General features: G+C 44.5%; 2 protein-coding genes across 4 annotated transcripts; one reads left to right on the forward strand and one right to left on the reverse strand.

Annotated features, from left to right (window-relative positions):
• Nucleotides 1-305: 305 nt before the first annotated feature.
• Nucleotides 306-12800, reverse strand: LOC118401780 (G protein-activated inward rectifier potassium channel 3-like). Of its 3 annotated transcripts, none has more exons than XM_052476263.1 (8): nt 12369-12800; nt 9110-9538; nt 8027-8237; nt 6854-7055; nt 6314-6506; nt 2605-2802; nt 2168-2298; nt 306-1831 (listed from the first exon to the last, which is right to left on the reverse strand). In XM_052476263.1, exons 2-8 carry the CDS (start codon nt 9396-9398, stop codon nt 1556-1558), a joined length of 1500 nt encoding a protein of 499 aa, XP_052332223.1. In that variant the 5' UTR covers nt 9399-9538; nt 12369-12800; the 3' UTR covers nt 306-1555. The 3 variants fall into 3 exon arrangements, with proteins under 3 accessions (XP_052332223.1, XP_052332222.1, XP_052332221.1); XM_052476262.1 differs by having other exon boundaries at nt 9110-9553; XM_052476261.1 differs by having other exon boundaries at nt 9110-9553; nt 12279-12800.
• Nucleotides 12801-13259: 459 nt separating this feature from the next.
• On the forward strand, nt 13260-15706 carry LOC118401770 (eukaryotic translation initiation factor 3 subunit F-like). Its single transcript, XM_035799360.2, has 8 exons — nt 13260-13426; nt 13778-13848; nt 13969-14048; nt 14230-14367; nt 14631-14722; nt 14843-14979; nt 15170-15283; nt 15539-15706. The coding sequence occupies exons 1-8, from the start codon at nt 13315-13317 to the stop codon at nt 15614-15616; spliced, it is 822 nt and encodes a 273-aa protein (XP_035655253.1). The 5' UTR covers nt 13260-13314; the 3' UTR covers nt 15617-15706.
• Nucleotides 15707-19755: the final 4049 nt, after the last annotated feature.

Here is a 19755-nt window from a genome sequence, read left to right on the forward strand (position 1 = left end):
CATTAGACCCCTGTTACCTGGGAGACAGAGGGAGGGGACCCATGACTGTGCCATGCAACAGGCCTGAGCACTTTAGTGCCACAATGTGAACATAATAGTCTCTTCTCACAGTTTCTGTGCCGAATGAGTGACCTGGCAAACTTCTGATCCGTCAAGTATTGCCAGTGCCCAGAATGTCTCAACCAACAACAACAACAACAAAAACATTTAGACAAATGGACAGATTCAGTGAAACAGTGAATACTCTCAAGGATAAATAGTGCAGATGACCACACTGATAAAAGTGAGCGCAAAGAGGAGGAACGTTGGTGTGGAATATAGTTTATTAATTTTGATAGATAATAATTCAGATTTTCTTTCTATATTAAAAACATCAAGTAAAAAGTCTCCTATGTACACAGCAGCAGAAGCACGAGGTTGGGGTGAGCAGAGCGGAACACAGTTGTGCTTAAATCCTAAAAGGCTATAGAAAGAAAATATTTCATTGTGCTACTTACTTTCTACGTGAAAGCACACAGAAACATTCCCAAGAGAGAAAATACTTTGTTTTGTTAGATGAATACTTCCACTAGTCTCCAGTTGGGACATGGTCAGTTATAAGCTACATATGATGTAACCCTTTAAAATTGTTAACACAGTAATGATTCTACATCTAAATTAATCACAAGATGGTGGTTGTTTTAATGTAATCATAATGTACACTTCTATATAATCTTTTAAAACAATACTTGTTTTTTTTAAGAGATAAAGAGATACTATTTAAATCGATTCCTTGATATGCTCTTTACATGCTAAAGTGAAAAACCATACATGTTCTCTTCTATCACACTATCCATAATCCATAATTCCTTTTATACATCGACTCCCCAATTCAGCCAACACGTGACATGCTTCTCTTTCGATCTCTCTGAACGTTCCAGAACATTCCAAAACACAGTTCTCTTTCTATGTCTCTGAACGTCCGGAACATTCCAAAACACAGTTCTCTTTCTATGTCTCTGAACGTTCCAGAACATTCCAAAACACAGTTCTCTTTCTATGTCTCTGAACGTTCCAGAACATTCCAAAACACAGTTCTCTTTCTATGTCTCTGAACATTCTCACCTGGCTGAACAACATCCTCTTTCCTGACAAAGAATTGTCAATACTTAATTCTTTAAAAAAAAAAAAAAAAATGTATTAATTCATATAATGTATGTTGTTGGCAGAGGATATTGGAGCTATAACAATATAATATAATTATAGTGAAGCACAGATATTCATGGTAATAATAAAATATCACCAGCGAAATGAAAGACAAAATTGAATTGATATAATTTGTCATGTCCAAGTCAATGTTATCCGACACAGCAAAGAAGGAGCAAAATGGACCATTTAAGCCACCCAACTCTCCCTTGGGGAAAAATGTTCTATGGCTGTATGTTATACATTAGCTAAAAGTACATTTACAGTACTGCAGTTGTTGTTCATCCTGTCATGACATTTATAGTACTGTGGACCAGGGCTCTGCTCAAAATAAGTGCACTGCATAGGGGATAGGGTGCCCCAATCTACTTTAGGCCTCTGATTCTGACTGGTCAGTGGTGACACTTCCATTCAACTCCCCTGGTCCGGATTGTTCTTCTATTCCAGTGATCTCACCAACAGTAAATGAAACGGGGCCGACGACCCCTCCTTTCCCATTGTCTAGCTGCTTCCCTGATTGATTGGTCAGAGAAGATCCCTCCCATTTCTCTTCGTCCAGTTTACTGGAGATCGACCAATAGAGATGAGCCTCCAATCGGGCCGCAGCTAATGAGAGTTCGTGCGCTGAGCAGGAGGGAGTGTCCACCTACGGTATGAGTGGCGGTTACTGTATCGGACAACTTGGAAAATAACTTTCAGAATCAGGGTAAAATCATTTTGGTGACATGACAAGAGTAAGTGAGGAGACATGCCAGACTGACAAATGGTTAAGCTGTGTTGTTCTGTACTAGTGGCAGTGATCACATGGTACATGATTAAAAGCAGCAGGCCGTCATTGTCCATTCATTTCCACATGTTGAATCGCCATCCAGCAGGTTATAGCTAACACAGCAACCCTGCTACTTTTCGCCTTTCCCCTTTCTGGAGTGAGTGTGTGTGTGTGTGTGTGTGTGTGTGTGTGTGTGTGTGTGTGTGTTCTCACCTCAAAGGTTTGATGGAAGGCGCCATAGTCGATGTCAAAGAAGCCTTCGGCCAGTGACATCATCGGACTGAACCTGTGACCCCACTGGACCTCGTCTGCCAGGTAAGAGCTTCGCGCCTGGCACGTCATACCTGGGGGTCCCAACACATACGCACACACACTTTGTAAGAACACATGAACCCTGGAAGCGCCCCTTCAGCTGCTATGATGACTAAGACAATCTTTTCTCAGCGGGCAGGAAAGCCACTCCCCCTTCCGAGGCATGGTGAGAGCCTTATGAGCCTTATGGGAACCTGAAGTAACTGTCAAACAGAATGTTTCCTTGATTCACTGAAAAATGAAAAGTAAATAGTAGAGTCGGTTGCCTGTCTTTCGTAGTGTGCAGTTTTAAAAACTTTTAGAATAAGTTGCCATTAAGGACTCAACCGTAGACTAACCAGTGGCCTCCACCATTCCCTCCAGGATGACGACCATCTCAAAGTCGTCCTTCTCCAGCTGGCCCTGAGACATGTCCCAGAAGGGCGAGCGGCAGTCGATCTCGTGGGAGATGACCAGTGGAGACACCAGAAACAGGCGGTCGTCCCCTGTTTCAAAACCCACACTGATGTCTGTCTGGTCCAGAGGGATAAACTCACCTGGAGAGGGGGAGAGAGATGGAGAAGGGGAGAAAGGGGGACGAGAGAGAGAAGTGAGTTATTAAACCTTAAGGGACAGTTTCCTGGATACAGATTAAGCCTAGTCCTGAGGGACGTCCCAATCCACTTTACATGTGACCTCTTTCTTCTTCCTTCCTCCACTCCCCCTTCTCGGGAAAGGCTCCCTTGGGGAAACGTCATACATAGTCACTGAGTGTTCACTCCAAGTGAAGGGAGGAAGAGAAGATGATCATTTGGAATGGAATGCAGCCAAGGACAAAACAAATACTCAATCAAGCATCAAATCTATAAAGCCCTTTTTACATCAGCAGTTGTCACAAAGTGCTTTACAGATCCCCTGCCGAAAACCCCAGAGAGCTTTACAGATCCCCAGCCGAAAACCCCAGAGAGCTTTACAGATCCCCAGCCGAAAACCCCAGAGAGCTTTACAGATCCCCAGCTGAAAACCCCAGAGAGCTTTACAGATCCCCAGCTGAAAACCCCAGAGAGCTTTACAGATCCCCAGCCGAAAACCCCAGAGAGCTTTACAGATCCCCAGCCGAAAACCCCAGAGAGCTTTACAGATCCCCAGCCGAAAACCCCAGAGAGCTTTACAGATCCCCAGCCGAAAACCCCAGAGAGCTTTACAGATCCCCAGCCGAAAACCCCAGAGAGCTTTACAGATCCCCAGCCGAAAACCCCAGAGAGCTTTACAGATCCCCAGCCGAAAACCCCAGAGAGCTTTACAGATCCCCAGCCGAAAACCCCAGAGAGCTTTACAGATCCCCAGCCGAAAACCCCAGAGTGCTTTACAGATCCCCAGCCGAAAACCCCCAGAGTGCTTTACAGATCCCCAGCCGAAAACCCCAGAGAGCTTTACAGATCCCCAGCCGAAAACCCCAGAGAGCTTTACAGATCCCCAGCCGAAAACCCCAGAGAGCTTTACAGATCCCCAGCCGAAAACCCCAGAGAGCTTTACAGATCCCCAGCCGAAAACCCCAGAGAGCTTTACAGATCCCCAGCCGAAAACCCCAGAGAGCTTTACAGATCCCCAGCCGAAAACCCCAGAGAGCTTTACAGATCCCCAGCCGAAAACCCCAGAGAGCTTTACAGATCCCCAGCCGAAAACCCCAGAGAGCTTTACAGATCCCCAGCCGAAAACCCCAGAGAGCTTTACAGATCCCCAGCCTAAAACCCCAGAGAGCTTTACAGATCCCCAGCCTAAAACCCCAGAGAGCTTTACAGATCCCCAGCCTAAAACCCCAGAGAGCTTTACAGATCCCCAGCCTAAAACCCCAGAGAGCTTTACAGATCCCCAGCCTAAAACCCCAGAGAGCTTTACAGATCCCCAGCCGAAAACCCCAGAGAGCTTTACAGATCCCCAGCCTAAAACCCCAGAGAGCTTTACAGATCCCCAGCCTAAAACCCCAGAGAGCTTTACAGATCCCCAGCCGAAAACCCCAGAGACCAAGCGATGCAGATGCAGAAGCATAGTGGCTAGGAAAAAATAAGAAACAGGCAGTTGTGTCAAGTTGGCTGGATGTCCTTTGGGTGGTGGACCATTCTTGATGCACACAGGAAACCGGAGCGTGAAAAACCCAGGAGTTACCATTCTTGACACAAACTGGGGTGCCTGGCACCTACTACCATACTTTGAACAAAGGCACTTAAATCTTTTGTCTTGCCCATTCACCCTCTGAATGGTACACATATGCAATCCATGTCGCAATTGTCTCAAGGCTTAAAAATCCTTCTTTAACCCGTCTCCTCCCCTCCTCTGATTGAAGTGGATTTAACAAGTAACATCAATAAGGGATCATACAGTGCATTGGGACCCCTTACTTTTTTTCCCACATTTTGCTACGTTACAGCCTTATTCTAAAATTGATTCAATTATTTATTTTCTTTCATCAATCTACACACAATACCCCATTATGACAAAGTGAAAACAGGTTTTTAGAAATGTTTGCTAATTTATTAAATTTAAAAACAGAAATAACTTTTTTACAAACTGTAAATATTCATACCCTTTGTTATGGTAAATGTAATTGATTGGAAATTATTTGGAAAGGCACACACCTGTCTACAGTATATAAGGTCCCACAGTTGACAATGCATGTGAGAGCAAAAACCAAGCCATGAGGTCGAAGGAGTGTGGCCTCCATCATTCTTAAATGGAAGAAGTTTGGAACCACGACCAAACTGAGCAATCAGGGGAGAACAGCCTTGGTCAAGGAGGTGACCAAGAACTCGATGGTCACTCTGACAGAGGTCCAGAGCTCCTCTGTTGAGATGGGAGAACCTTCCAGAAGGACAACCATCTCTGCAGGACTCCACCAATCAGGCCATTATGGTAGAGCGGCCAGACGGAAGCAATCAGTAAAAAGGCACATGACAGCCCGCTTGGAGTTTACCAAAAGGCACCGAAAGGACTCTCAGACCAAGATTCTCTGGTTTGGTAAAACCAAGACTTAACTCCTTGGCCTGAATGCTAAGCGTCACGTCTGGAGGAAACCTGGCACCATCCCTACAGTGAAGCATGGTGGTGGCAGCAGTTAAATAAAGGTTAGATAAATCAAACTAAAATGCTGTGGGGATGTTTTTCAGCGGCAGGGACTGGGAGACTAGGCAGGATCGAGGCAAAGATGAACAGAGCAAAGTACAGAGAGATCCTTGATGAAAACCTGCTCCAGAGCGCACAGAACATCAGACTGGGGCGAAGGTTCACTTTCCAACAGGACAAGAATCCTAAGCACACAGCCAAGACAACGCAGGAGTGGCTTTGGGACAAGTCTCTGTATGTCCTTGAGTGGCCCAGCCAGAGCCTGGACTTGAACCCGATCGAACATCTCTGGAGAGACCGGACAATAGCTGTGCAGCAACGCTCCCCATCCAACCTGACAGAGCTTGAGAGGATCTGCAGAGAAGAATGGGAGTAACTCCCAAAAATACAGGTGTGCCAAGCTTGTAGCGTCATACCCAAGAAGACTCAAGGCTGTAATCGACGTCAAAGGGGATTCAACAAAAGTACTTAGTAGAAGGGTTCGAAAACATGTAAATGTGATATTTCTATTATTTTATTTTTAATACATTGCAAAATGTTCTACAATCTAGTTTTTGCTTTGTCATTATGGGGTATTGTGTATAGAATGAGGGCAGAAAAAAAACAATTTAATCAATTTTAGAATAAGGCTGCAACGTAACAAAATGTTGAAAAAGTGAATGGGTCTGAATACTTTCCGAATGCACTGTAGCTTTCACCTGGAGTCACCTGGTCAGTCTATGTCATGGAAAGAGCCTTAATATTTTCTACACAGTATATCACTTCCATACTAGAAAATAACATGTGGAGTGTTCTTGTTTGCATCTCAAATGGCACTATTCCCCATGTAGTGCACTACTTCTAACTGGGGCCCATAGAGCTCTGGTCAAAAGTAGTGCACTATATAGGTAATAGGGTGCCATTTGGGATGCAGACCTGCTATGGGGGTTGATTGTATACTAGCCTCACCTTCCTGAGTCTGTTTAGACTTTATGAGTTTGGCCCTCATGTTGGCTCCAACAATGTGCGAGCTGCGTAGGTCCCCCACCCGGAACATCAGACACAGTCTGTCGTCTCTCAGAGAGATCACTGCATTCTTAGAAAACACCAGGGTCTCCGCGCGCTTATTGGGCTGAGAGATCTTCACAAACATACAGCCCACCTGAGGAGAAGAAGATCACTTCGTTGTCCTAACAAAGGTCCAAATGAATGGGACTTCTGCTTCATCCCAACAGCTCCAAAAGGCATAGATGGAGAAAAGGTCCTTTTAAGGGGCAGCTTTTTGATATGATTACATGTTCTTCAAACTATTTGTACGATGGAGAGAAACAGATTGTATTATTGTCAGAATATGCCCTTAGGGTACAGTAAAAAAAGATACAGTCGGGACTGTATGGGCCTGCATCTCAAGTGGCACCCTATTCCCTATATAGTGCACTACTTTTAACCACTGGTCCAAATGAGTTCACTACGTAGGGAGCCATTAAGGGTGCAGCCAATGAGTCTCACCATAAAGGCGTTGACCATAGATCCCAGTATGGCCTGGAGCAGGAGTAGCATGGTGCCCACTGGACACTGGTCAGTGATGACACGGTGGCCGTAACCAATGGTGGTCTCTGTCTCGATGGAGAAGAGGAAGGCAGAGATGAAGCCGTTCACGTTGTTGACGCACGGTGTCCATGTCTCATCCTCCAGATGATCTAGATCCCCTCTGGGAGGGGAGAAACAAAAATAATTATGTTGTTTTTGTAAATTGTGTACATGCAGGGCTCCATTGTAAAAGAGATATTGGTCTCAATGGGACTCAATGCTAAAATAAAGGTGAAATAAATAAAAATAGGTGGAGGGGGAGAAGGGAGCAGTGGAAAGAGTGAAAGTATGTGAGGGAGAGAGAACGAGAGAGAGAGGAGAGGAAGAGAACAGTGGAAAGAGTGAAAGTATGTGAGGGAGAGAGAACGAGAGAGAGAGGAGAGGAAGAGAACAGTGGAAAGAGAGAAAGTATGGGAGGGAGAGAGAACGAGAGAGAGAGGAGAGGAAGAGAACAGTGGAAAGAGAGAAAGTATGGGAGGGAGAGAGAGAGAGAGGAGAGGAAGAGAACAGTGGAAAGAGAGAAAGTATGGGAGGGAGAGAGAGAGAGAGGAGAGGAAGAGAACAGTGGAAAGAGAGAAAGTATGTGAGGGAGAGAGAGAGAGAGGAGAGGAAGAGAGGAGTGGAAAAGAGAGAAAGTATGGGAGGGAGAGAGAGCGAGAGAGAGAGAGAGAGAGGAGAGGAAGAGAACAGTGGAAAGAGTGAAAGTATGTGAGGGAGAGAGAGAGAGGAGAGGAAGAGAACAGTGGAAAGAGAGAAAGTATGGGAGGGAGAGAGAGAGAGAGAGAGAGAGGAGAGGAAGAGAGGAGTGGAAAAGAGAAAGTATGGGAGGGAGAGTGAGCGAGAGAGAGAGGAGAGAAAGAGAGAGAGGAGCAAACAAAAATATAGGTTGTGAAAAACTATCCATTTACTAATATACTTGCTCTTCAGAGAAGAAATTGCATCATGTAGAGTGACTCTCTCTGACAGTGATACCATGGATGCATCTGAAATGGCATCCCATTCCCTATATAGTGCACTATAGGAGAATAGGGTGTCATTTGGGACTATTCCAAGTGTCCCCTGGCCTGCTGTCTGTCTGTTTGTCCCTCTCACCGGAGGTAGGCTATCAGGTACCAAATGGCCCCGAAGAAGAGCCAGGTGATGGCATAGGCCATGACGAAGACGAAGAGAGAGCAGCGCCAGTTGAGGTCCACCAGCGTGGTGAAGATATCTGTCAGATAACGGTACGTCTCCCTCATGTTGCCGTGTGAAACGTTACAGCGACCATTCTTCTCCACATAGCGCTGAGTCTTACGTCTCTTGGCTGCAGGCAGGAAACCAGGCCAGGAAGGGAGGGAGGGGGAGAGAGAGAGAGAGCGAGAAAGAGAGAGAAAGAAAGAGAGAGAAAGAAAGAGAGAGAAAGAAAGAGAGAGAAAGAGGAGTGAGACAGGGAAAGACTACAGTGACATATCGGCAGTAGGACTAAGGGAATGAGCAACAGGAAGATGGGTCGGGGGGGGGAGAAACCAGAGGAACAGGCATTTTACACAGGAGGGGAGGAGGGTAGAGGAGGGGGGTAGAAGTGGAGGAGAGGAGGGGGGTAGAGGTAGAGGAGGAGGGAGGTGGCGGGTAGAGGTGGAGGAGAGGAGGGGGGTAGAGGTAGAGGAGGAGGGGGTAGAGGAGGAGGGGGAGTGGGAGGGAGATGACGGGTAGAGGTGGAGGAGAGGAGGGGGGTAGAGGTAGAGGAGGAGGGGAGTGGGAGGGAGGTGGCGGGTAGAGGTGGAGGAGGGGGGGTAGAAGATGCATTCAATAACCACCTATCTGCAGACTGTAGAGAGCCAGAGAGAACACAGTGTATGCGTCCCAAATGGCACCCTAATATATAGGAAATAGGGTGTCATTTGGGATTTAGACTGTCTGTCAGTGTAAATCATTTAAAGCCAAACACAAAACCTTACATTGGTCACAGAACACTGTCAGACGGTCGCTTAGTAACCTCTCGTTCTAGATAGATTCACTCTTGTGGCGCCAACAATGTCTCAGGTCAGAAAAGAAGAACAGTCCTGGGAGAGAAAGTGTGCATTCCAAATGGCCCCTTATTCACTACATAGTGCCCTACTTTTGACCAGAGCCTTATGAGATGCAAATAGGGTGCCAATTTTGGACACCGATAAAGGCAACAGCACTACTACTCACCCCAGCCAAATCTACCCCTCTCCTTCTCCACCACCCGAGGCAGCTTCTTAACGTACTCCTCGGATGCTGCATTGGCCTGCCTCTCTGCCAACTTGGACTTCCACGATCTGTTAACGCCAGGCTGGGCGGTATCCGTGGTAACCACATGGCCCAGATCCTCAGACACATCAAACACTCCGGTGGAGGCCGTCACCTCGCTAGCCTCTTCCACTGGTCCCTTCCCTTTCTCCACCACGGGCAGAGAGAGGGACTCTGGCCGCGAGGGGAAGGAAGAGTCTTCGAGCGCCATCAGGAATGATGGTGTGTGTGTGTGTGTGTGTGTGTGTGTGTGTGTGTGTGTGTGTGTGTGTGTGTGTGTGTGTTACTGAGGTTTTGATATCTCCCCTATGGCAGACTCTGTCCAATGGTTATTGACGGTTTAATCAGGTTCTTTACGTTGAGGTCCTCGGATACAAAACAAGAAGGGGGAAATTAATCCAAATGATTATTGTGAGATCATAGAAGTGTGGGGTATTTAGAGGGCTCTGCATGCTGTAAATATGTTCTACAGGGAGTGGTGAAGGGCTAGTGTTGAGCATAACTTATGCCCTTCACTATACTGAATAACACTATGTTTTCATCCCAAATGGCCACCTATTCCCTTTATAGTATGCTACTTTTGAACAGAGCCCTATGGACAAAATAAGTGCACTATAGGAATTAGGGTGGCATTTTAGTTAGTAGTCTTCTGTCCCTCAAGAAATGGTCCTGACTCAATACCCATCTCTCTATCTGTCCTGACTCAATACCCACCTCTCCATCTGTCCTGACTCAATACCCACCTCTCTCTCTGTCCTGACTCAATACCCACCTCTCTCTCTGTCCTGACTCAATACCCATCTCTCTCTCTCTCTGTCCTGACTCAATACCCATCTCTCTCTCTCTCTGTCCTGACTCAATACCCATCTCTCTCTCTCTCTGTCCTGACTCAATACCCATCTCTCTCTCTCTCTGTCCTGACTCAATACCCATGTCTCCATCTGTCCTGACTCAATACCCATGTCTCCATCTGTCCTGACTCAATACCGACCTCTCTCTCTGTCCTGACTCAATACCCACCTCTCTCTCTGTCCTGACTCAATACCCACCTCTCTCTCTGTCCTGACTCAATACCCACCTCTCTCTCTGTCCTGACTCAATACCCACCTCTCTCTCTGTCCTGACTCAATACCCACCTCTCTCTCTGTCCTGACTCAATACCCACCTCTCTCTCTGTCCTGACTCAATACCCATCTCTCTATCTGTCCTGACTCAATACCCACCTCTCTGTCCTGACTCAATACCCACCTCTCTCTCTGTCCTGACTCAATACCCACCTCTCTCTATGTCCTGACTCAATACCCACCTCTCTCTCTGTCCTGACTCAATACCCATCTCTCTCGCTCTGTCCTGACTCAATACCCATCTCTCTCTCGCTCTGTCCTGACTCAATACCCATCTCTCTCTCTCTGTCCTGACTCAATACCCATGTCTCCATCTGTCCTGACTCAATACCCATCTCTCTATCTGTCCTGACTCAATACCCATCTCTCTATCTGTCCTGAATCAATACCCATGTCTCCATCTGTCCTGACTCAATACCCATGTCTCCATCTGTCCTGACTCAATACCCATGTCTCTATCTGTCCTGACTCAATACCCATGTCTCCATCTGTCCTGACTCAATACCCATGTCTCCATCTGTCCTGACTCAATACCCATGTCTCCATCTGTCCTGACTCAATACCCATGTCTCCATCTGTCCTGACTCAATACCCATGTCTCCATCTGTCCTGACTCAATACCCATGTCTCCATCTGTCCTGACTCAATACCCATGTCTCCATCTGTCCTGACTCAATACCCATGTCTCCATCTGTCCTGACTCAATACCCACCTCTCTCTCTGTCCTGACTCAATACCCATGTCTCCATCTGTCCTGACTCAATACCCATCTCTCTATCTGTCCTGACTCAATACCCATGTCTCCATCTGTCCTGACTCAATACCCATCTCTCTATCTGTTCTGACTCAATACCCATGTCTCCATCTGTCCTGACTCAATACCCATCTCTCCATCTGTCCTGACTCAATACCCATCTCTCCATCTGTCCTGACTCAATACCCACCTCTCTCTCTGTCCTGACTCAATACCCATGTCTCTATCTGTCCTGACTCAATACCCAAGTCTCTATCTGTCCTGACTCAATACCCAAGTCTCTATCTGTCCTGACTCAATACCCATCTCTCCATCTGTCCTGACTCAATACCCATGTCTCTATCTGTCCTGACTCAATACCTATCTCTCTATCTGTTCTGACTCAATACCCATGTCTCTATCTGTCCTGACTCAATACCCATGTCTCCATCTGTCCTGACTCAATACCCATCTCTCTATCTGTCCTTGACTCAACTTTCACTGCACAAACCCTCCTATTACCTTCAGTACAGTCTAATCTATATTAATGGAACAGGTCAGATGTTACAGAGAGGAATGAGTGAAGCCCTGATCTATGTCCCAAATGGCACCATATTTCCTATGTAGTGCACTACTTTTTGACTATTGGCCCATAGGGCTCTGGTCAAAAGTAATGAAGGGACTAGGGTGCCATTTGAGAGTCAGAGCTGAATAATTCCACTGACAAGGACAGATTGGTAATTTCTCCTGTCTGACTGTGGGGGATGGGGAAAGTGAATTTGGTCCGAGAAAGAGTCACATATTGCCAAGACAAAACCATATGCTGTACATACAGCCTTAAGAATAAGGTCATTAGATTGGTCATGCATAGCCTGTGCCTGTCTGTTATGGGAGTACAATAAATGACAGGAAGGAGGCTATTGTTTATCAGAAAACGTGCAATGTCACTTTTAACGTATTCTGTAATATAAGAACACAAAACAGCTGTAAGACAGGTTCCATTCTAATAATGTGCATAATCACCGTGTGAGTATAAAATGGAGCCCCGTTTCCTCCAGTGATATCAAACACTACCTGGATAGAATATTCCGTAACTCAACGCGTGGGGTGATGGAATAGCCTATAGCCTACGGTGTTCACTCTTCAACAATGACGCATTAAACATTTCTTAATGTATTCGATTAGAAAATACACATTTGTCAATCATAAAGAAAACAACAGTGATTTATCCTACCTGTAGTGGGGTTTCATCTGGTAATTGCCTTATCCTATTAAAACAATATCCCGTAAACTTATTTATTTATTTATTTATAAAGGACCTTACAGATGAGTGGATGGTCCAACAGCGAGCCTCGGAGATCTTCCGCTCAGGTTCGATCATCCGACAATTTTTTAAATGTTTATCATCGGCTCTGCTGATGAGGAGGGTGTTCGAGGCAGCATCAGTCCTCTACTCTCTCAACAGGAAACAAAGGCAACCCCAACCAAACGACTCTGCTTTTTAGATGTCTGTAATCCTCAATAAACAGCGTGCCCACAAATAGCATATTCTTATATTTTCCAAGTTTTTATCTTCAAAGAGTTTAAAATGGTGGCAGTTCGTCCGTACAGACCATTGGGTATAGACAGTGAAGCCAGCAGCGATCCGCATCAGATAAAATTGTATGAATTACCGGCAGCTGCGCAGGTGTTAGAACATGGGAGTGACAGTCGAGGAGGATGCTGTCATCACCATCATTCATAAACCATCACCCAGATTCATGATCACGATAAGCATTAGATATTTAAACCATTGTGCTGTTTTGTCAACTGTTTTACACTGATGGTAATGTCTGGACATTTTAGATGCGGATGATGTGAGGAGGCATTTACAACCCGAGGTTGCTAATAGAGATCATTTTATGATCCAGTTGACATATTCTTCAATAGGCTTGCAGAAGGTCGTAATGATATTCGGTCTGTGGAGGATGACGTTTTGAAAATAAATGAATTCATATCCATGTGAAACAACCAGTTTCTGAACAGCCAAATAGCTTAACAGCATTTCAATTATAGTATTTAATACTGTTTTCCAGAAAAAAATGGTCTTCTGATGCATTCAATGGTTAATCATATCTAGTCTATTATGTTTTATGATAAGGGTTTAATTGTGTATTATTAGGTCGCCTCTGTGTGCAATACCACTTCCAATGCAGCAGGTGACGCACCTTGTCTGTATTTGTCACACGCCGATAAAGCGACCGGAAGCGTAAAATTGTTCCTTTTTCAAGATGTCGGTGTATGGCCCCGTGGTGAAAATTCACCCTGTCGTTCTCGCCTCCATCGGCGATTCTTACGAACGAAGAAATGAGGGAGCGAGTCGTGTGATCGGAACCTTGCTTGGTAATTTAACTATAAACTTACTTTAGCTCTAATGAAAATGGATTAGACGCGCAGGAGGCGAACAGCCTGTCGCAGCTAGCTAGCTACGGCTAACTTAGCTTGCATCACTTTGCTGATGCATTGCCAGGCTCCCACATCCTCTTGATCCAAAAATATACCAAAGCTCCTCTGATTATAAAGATTTGACAAAGTATTAAACGTTTTTAGCTTGCCGAGATTACAGTGGAATGTTAATGTTGTTGAAACGTTGCTTGCTATCGAGTAACCGGTTCCATAGAATAGTTACATTTGTCCCCGTATCATCGGCACAAAACGAGAATCGCAACTTAATGCATTCCTTGTCTTCCTCAGGTACCATTGACAAGCACTCTGTGGAGGTCACCAACTGTTTCTCTGTCCCCCACAATGAGTCTGAAGATGAGGTGATGAGAAGTGTCACTGATACAATTATATACTATCTAGCTATTGCTGTAGTGTAGAAATGAGGAAAGCTTGCACATGTAGTCCTAGAAGTGAAACTGGTGTCTTTGTGATGGTGACAGGTTGCTGTGGACATGGAGTTCGCCAAGAACATGTACGATCTTCATAAGAGGGTGTCACCCAGCGAGGTCATTGTTGGATGGTGAGTAGGCTTATATTCTTCCCTAGTCCCATTATAAAAATGATTTTCATCCACACTGATACTAACAATTATTGACAACTTATTCAATTAACTAGAAAAATAAAAAGTACATTTGTTCAAAGTAAATCTGTTTGCCTGTGTCAGAACACTGCTCTAAAGTAAAACCATTCTCCTTCAACAGGTATGCCACAGGCTTTGAGATCACTGAGCACTCTGTGTTGATCCATGAGTACTACAGCCGAGAGGCCACGAACCCCATTCACCTCACCATGGACACCGCCCTGCAGAGTGGCAAGATGAACATCCGTGCCTACGTCAGGTCTGTGACTTCCCTCACTTCAACCAGTCTCTCTTCTTCTGTCTCAGTACATTAGTTGGTCCACTGAAAAGCTATTGTTGACTCCATCCCAAGCAGAGTTGCTTCAACTTCCTGTGACTTCCTGATCTCATCTTTCAGTTGTTTTGTTATGTTTGCATTTGCTGTTTCGTCACTTTGGCATTCCTTTAAGCACTTTGGCATTCCTTATGATAGTTTAAATAAATTCATATCATTTTTTCCCATTGCTTCGGTTGCCATGACAGTGCCCAGATGGGTGTGCCGGGAAAGACTGTCGGTGTGATGTTCACTCCCCTGAGTGTGAAATACAAGTATTACGACACAGAGAGGATAGGAGGTCAGAACCTTCATTCTTCTTTCCTTGTTTTCTGTCCCATTTGTTCCTGGTTGGGTCATGTCTTCTTGTTGGGGTGTGGAAATCCTTCATAAAATTAATCAAATATTTTGTATATTCTAGTTGATCTTCTCCAGAGGACGAGAGATGCTCCTAACACCACCAATGGGCTGACCTCTGACCTCTGCCAGGTGGGCGGGGCAGCAGGCCGCGTTCAGGACATGCTGGCCACGGTACTGACCTACATTGAGGATGTGTTGGTGAGTAGCCTACACACACAGAGCTTATATTATGGCTGCATCCCATATTACATTATGGAGACGTTATGTCAACCTTGTTACCGTATGCAACTCATCGGAAAGTAGCTGATTTTAGTTGAGTTACGACTTAATTTGTGTTTATGCGTCTCTGTGGCCATAACTTAAGCTCTTCTTTCTGTATGTTTGTCAGTCTGGTAAGCAGATGGCAGATAACAGTGTGGGTCGGTACCTGATGGATCTGGTCAACAAGGTTCCTAAGATCACTGCAGAGGACTTTGAGACCATGCTCAACTCCAACATCAACGTACGTTTTTATGTCTCTTGGATTTGGGCCTGTATTTATCAAGTGCTGGTTTAGGATCAGTTTTGCTGTTCTTTTTTTTTTTTTTACATTACAATTACATGGTTGGGAATCTGATCCTAGATCAGCACTCCTACTCTGAGACGCTTGATACATACGGCTCCTCATCTGTGGTATTGATCCAGTTGAACAGCCATAATAAATATGTCCCTTGCACTCATGACATTTGTGTGAAAGTATACCGTTTCTCTTTCACAGGACCTGTTGATGGTGACCTATCTATCTAATCTGACTCAAGCACAGATCGCCCTGAATGAGAAGATTGTGGTACTCTGAGCATTGAGAGATCAGGATGGTTTAGTTCTTAATAAAGAGTGATGGATAAAAAAAAAGTTGTTATAGCTCAAATAAAGGTGATATACAGTACAGTGTGTAATTTCAATGTTTGCTTGCTAGCTGAAATAATTTATTTGCAGATTCCACAATGTGTTCCTGAATGGGACAATGCATGCCTAGTAACATCATTTATATTTCTGGAAAAGCAGTATGAATATAAATTAAAGCTCAGAGTTTGTTTGTGAGTCCTATCCCGCTGTTGGTGGTTCCAGAAGTAATAGAAATGGGCCTCGTATTTAGGAACCTGTGTTTTCTGCAATCATGGGACATAAATGTTTTATCCTGCATTTTAATCCTCATTCAGAAATGAGAATTGGACCAAGACTATGCAAAACACAGGGCCCGACTCATACAGTATGATGACAATGCAGATTAGTTACCCGTCCCTAGGATGAAATCCCTGTTTGGTCCACAGGGTGGCACTGAAGAGCTCGGGTCTTGCCTGGCACAGTTTTATTTCTTATTTTATTTTACCTTTATTTAACTAGGCAAGTCAGTTAAGAACAAATTCTTATTTTCAATGACGGCCTAGTGGATTAACTGCCTGTTCAGGGGCAGAATGACAGATTTGTACCTGTCAGCTCGGGAGTTTGAACTTGCAACCTTCCGGGTTACTAGTCGAACGCTCTAACCACTAGGCTACCCTGCCGCCCCAGTGAGGGGTCTCCTAGGCAACAGGGGTCGTAAGAGGGTAGGGACTGGGAGAAGATCAAAGGTCCAATGAATTCTGATGACCATAGGGTCAAAGAGAGGTTGTGTATAACCCAAGACCCATATGGACCCTGATCAAATGTAGGGAATATGGTGCCATTTGACAGCATACTCTACATCTAATAGTCATCTTTCGTATCCTCTTTCTGGGCGGAGTCAACAGTTACAGTCGGAAGTTTACATACACCTGAGCCAAGTACATTTAAACTAAATTTTTCACCATTCCTGACATTTAATCCTAGTAAAAATGCCCCGTCTTAGGTCAGTTGGGATCACCACTTTATTTTAAGAATGTGAAATGTCAGAATAATAGTAGAGAATGATTTATTTCAGCTTTTCTTTCATCACATTCCCAGTGGGTCAGAGTTTACATACACTCAATTAGTATTTGATAGCATTGCATTTAAATTGGTTAACTTGGGTCAAATGTTTTGGGTAGCCTTCCACAAGAATTTTGGCCCATTCCTCCTGACAGAGCTGGTGTGACTGAGTCAGGTTTTTAGGCCTCCTTGCTCACACGCTTTTTCAGTTCTGCCCACAACTGTTCCATAGGATTGAGGTCAGGGCTTTGTGATGGCCACTCCAATACCTTGACTTTGTTGTCCTTAAGCCATTTTGCTACAACTTTGGAAGTTTGCTTGGGGTCATTGTCCATTTGGAAGACCCATTTGCGACCAAGTTTTAACTTCCTGACTGATGTCTTGAGATGTTTCAATATATCCACAATTTTCCTCCTCACAATGCCATCTATTTTGTGAAGTGCACCAGTCCCTCCTGCAGCAAAGCACCCCCACAACATGATGCTGCCAACCCCGTGCTTCATGTTTGTGATGGTGTTCTTCGGCTTGCAAGCCTCCCCCTTTTTCCTCCAAATATAACGATGGTCATTATGGCCAAACAGTTCTAGTTTTGTTTCATCAGAACAGAGGACATTTCTCCAAAAAGTACGATCTTTGTCCCCATGTGCAGTTGCAAACCTTAGACTGGCTTTTTTATGGCGGTTTTGGAACAGTGGCTTCATCCTTGCTGAGCGGCCTTTCAGGTAATGTCGATATAAGACTTGTTTTACTGTGGATATAGATACTTTTGTAACTGTTTCCTCCAGTATCTTCTGGTCTTCTGTAGCTCAGTTGGTAGAGCATGGCGCTTGTAACGTGGGTTCGATTCCCAGGACCACCCATACGTAGAATGTATGCACACATGACTGTAAGTCGCTTTGGATAAAAGCGTCTGCTAAATGGCATATTATTATTATTATTATCTTCACAAGGTCCTTTGCTGTTGTTCTGGGATTGATTTGCACTTTTCGCACCAAAGTACATTCATCTCTAGAAGGCAGAATGCTTCTCCTTCCTGAGTGGTATGACGGCTGCGTGGTCCCATGGTGTTTATCTTGCATACTATTGTTTGTACAGATGAACATGGTACCTTCAGGCGTTTGGAAATTGCTCCCAAGGATGAACCAGACTTGTGGAGGTCTACAATTTTTTTCTGTGGTCTTGGCTGATTTCTTTTGATTTTCCCATGATGTCAAGCAGAGGCACTGAGTTTGAAGGTTGAAATTATGTCAATTGGCCTATCAGAAGTATCTAAAGCCATGACATACTTTTCTGGAATTTTCCAAGCTGTTGAAAGGCAAAGTCAACTTAGTGTATGTTAACGTCTGACCCACTGGAATTGTGATACATTGAAATATAATGCAAAATAATCTGTCTGTAAACAATTGTTGGAAAAATTACATGTGTCATGCACAAAGTAGATGTCCTAACTGACTTGCCACAACTATAGTTTTAACAAGCAATTTGTGGAGTGGTTGAAAAACGAGTTTAAATGAATACAACCTATGTGTATGTAAACTTCCAACTTCAACTGTATGTACACCATATTTATCAACAGACCCTCCTTTCCGGTGTAATGTGGCTCACTTGGTAGAACATGGGATTTGTTGTGGGTTCAATTCCAACCGTCGCCCTGGATAAGAGCGTCTACTAAATGATCTAAAATATAAATACGATTTCTTCCTACGACTGAGACACTTAAATGAAACCTAATTCATGCATCCATTCATTTCTTTGAAACTTGATTTAAAATAAGTTGAATGAAATACACAAAGTTCTCCCTTTTCCCCTTGTTGTTATCTTAAATAGAGCTACAGAATTGAGGGGTGACAGAGTACATGGACCAAGTGTTGACATTCTCATCCGATGAGTGGGATTAAGGTAGCTGTGTTGCAAAGGGACTTCTCTAATTCTAACATACTGCCCAACAAACTAGTTCGAGACTAATAGTATATTGCATGCAAAACCCGCTATTACAGCATTATGATCTGAGGTACTGGGCTTTGTCTGTGTCCAAAACAGCAGCCTATGCACCGCTGCTGACCAGAGCCCTATGTACTATAGGGAATAGGGTGCCATTTGGGACGTATGTATCCATTGGAGAGAGAGAAGCTGGGAGGGGATAGAGGATCAGGGAAGTCAGCAGCAGTAGACTGGTGTAGCCGTAGTTAGTTATGGTCAGTAAGTAACCAATGCAAAACAACAACAACGTCTCCATGGAAACGGCCTTGTCCCTGTGTGGAGCCCTGAAAGGGTACTGGTCTAACACAAGAACACAATGGCCATGTGTCTTCATACAGCTTTAAACTCCTCATTAGTTTGGTCCTAGTGAACATATCTGTGGCCCAAATGGTACCCTATTCTCTATATAGTGCACTACTTTAGACAAGAGCCCTATGGGTTGTGTTAATGAGCCTCGAGCATGTAAAGCCTCCTTTGAGAGAACACTACTGTAGTTCTAAAGTCTTACCTACAGTAGCTTTGCAATACGTGTGATGATCTACAATAAGCATCCATATTCACGCACTGCATTTCGTCTTGCCGCTCTTTAGGTTATGCCACAATACAAAAGATCTCTCAGCCCAATTTGGTTCAGATAATTAAAGTGTCGGTAGTTTATAGTGTTTTCCCATCGTATGCTTCACAGTTGAACCACGCGTGATTCACAAGCACTAATTCTAGTTTTTAATGAGAGGCCATTATGTGTAAACCCTGCCAAGCCAAAATTATAGGCGCAATGGAAATGTATGCTTTTTTTTTCGTGGAATGAAGTCATGAATTTGTGACTCTGCGAGATTGTCGCTGTCGTTCCCTTTGCTTTGTTTTAGTTGTGCCAGTTGACATGAACATAAATACATCTCTTCTGGGGATAGGGATGAATTCATGTTTGTTGTCACAGACTTGTCAACCCCTATTACTGGGGTGTCCCAAATGGCACCATATTAAATACGTACTGCACTCCTTTTGACCACGGCCCATAGGGCTCTGGTCAAAAGTAGACAATGATATTGTAAATAGGTTGCCATTTGG

Source organism: Oncorhynchus keta, chromosome 23 (genome assembly GCF_023373465.1).
Source record: "Oncorhynchus keta strain PuntledgeMale-10-30-2019 chromosome 23, Oket_V2, whole genome shotgun sequence".
In the NCBI taxonomy this organism is placed as follows: domain Eukaryota; kingdom Metazoa; phylum Chordata; class Actinopteri; order Salmoniformes; family Salmonidae; genus Oncorhynchus; species Oncorhynchus keta.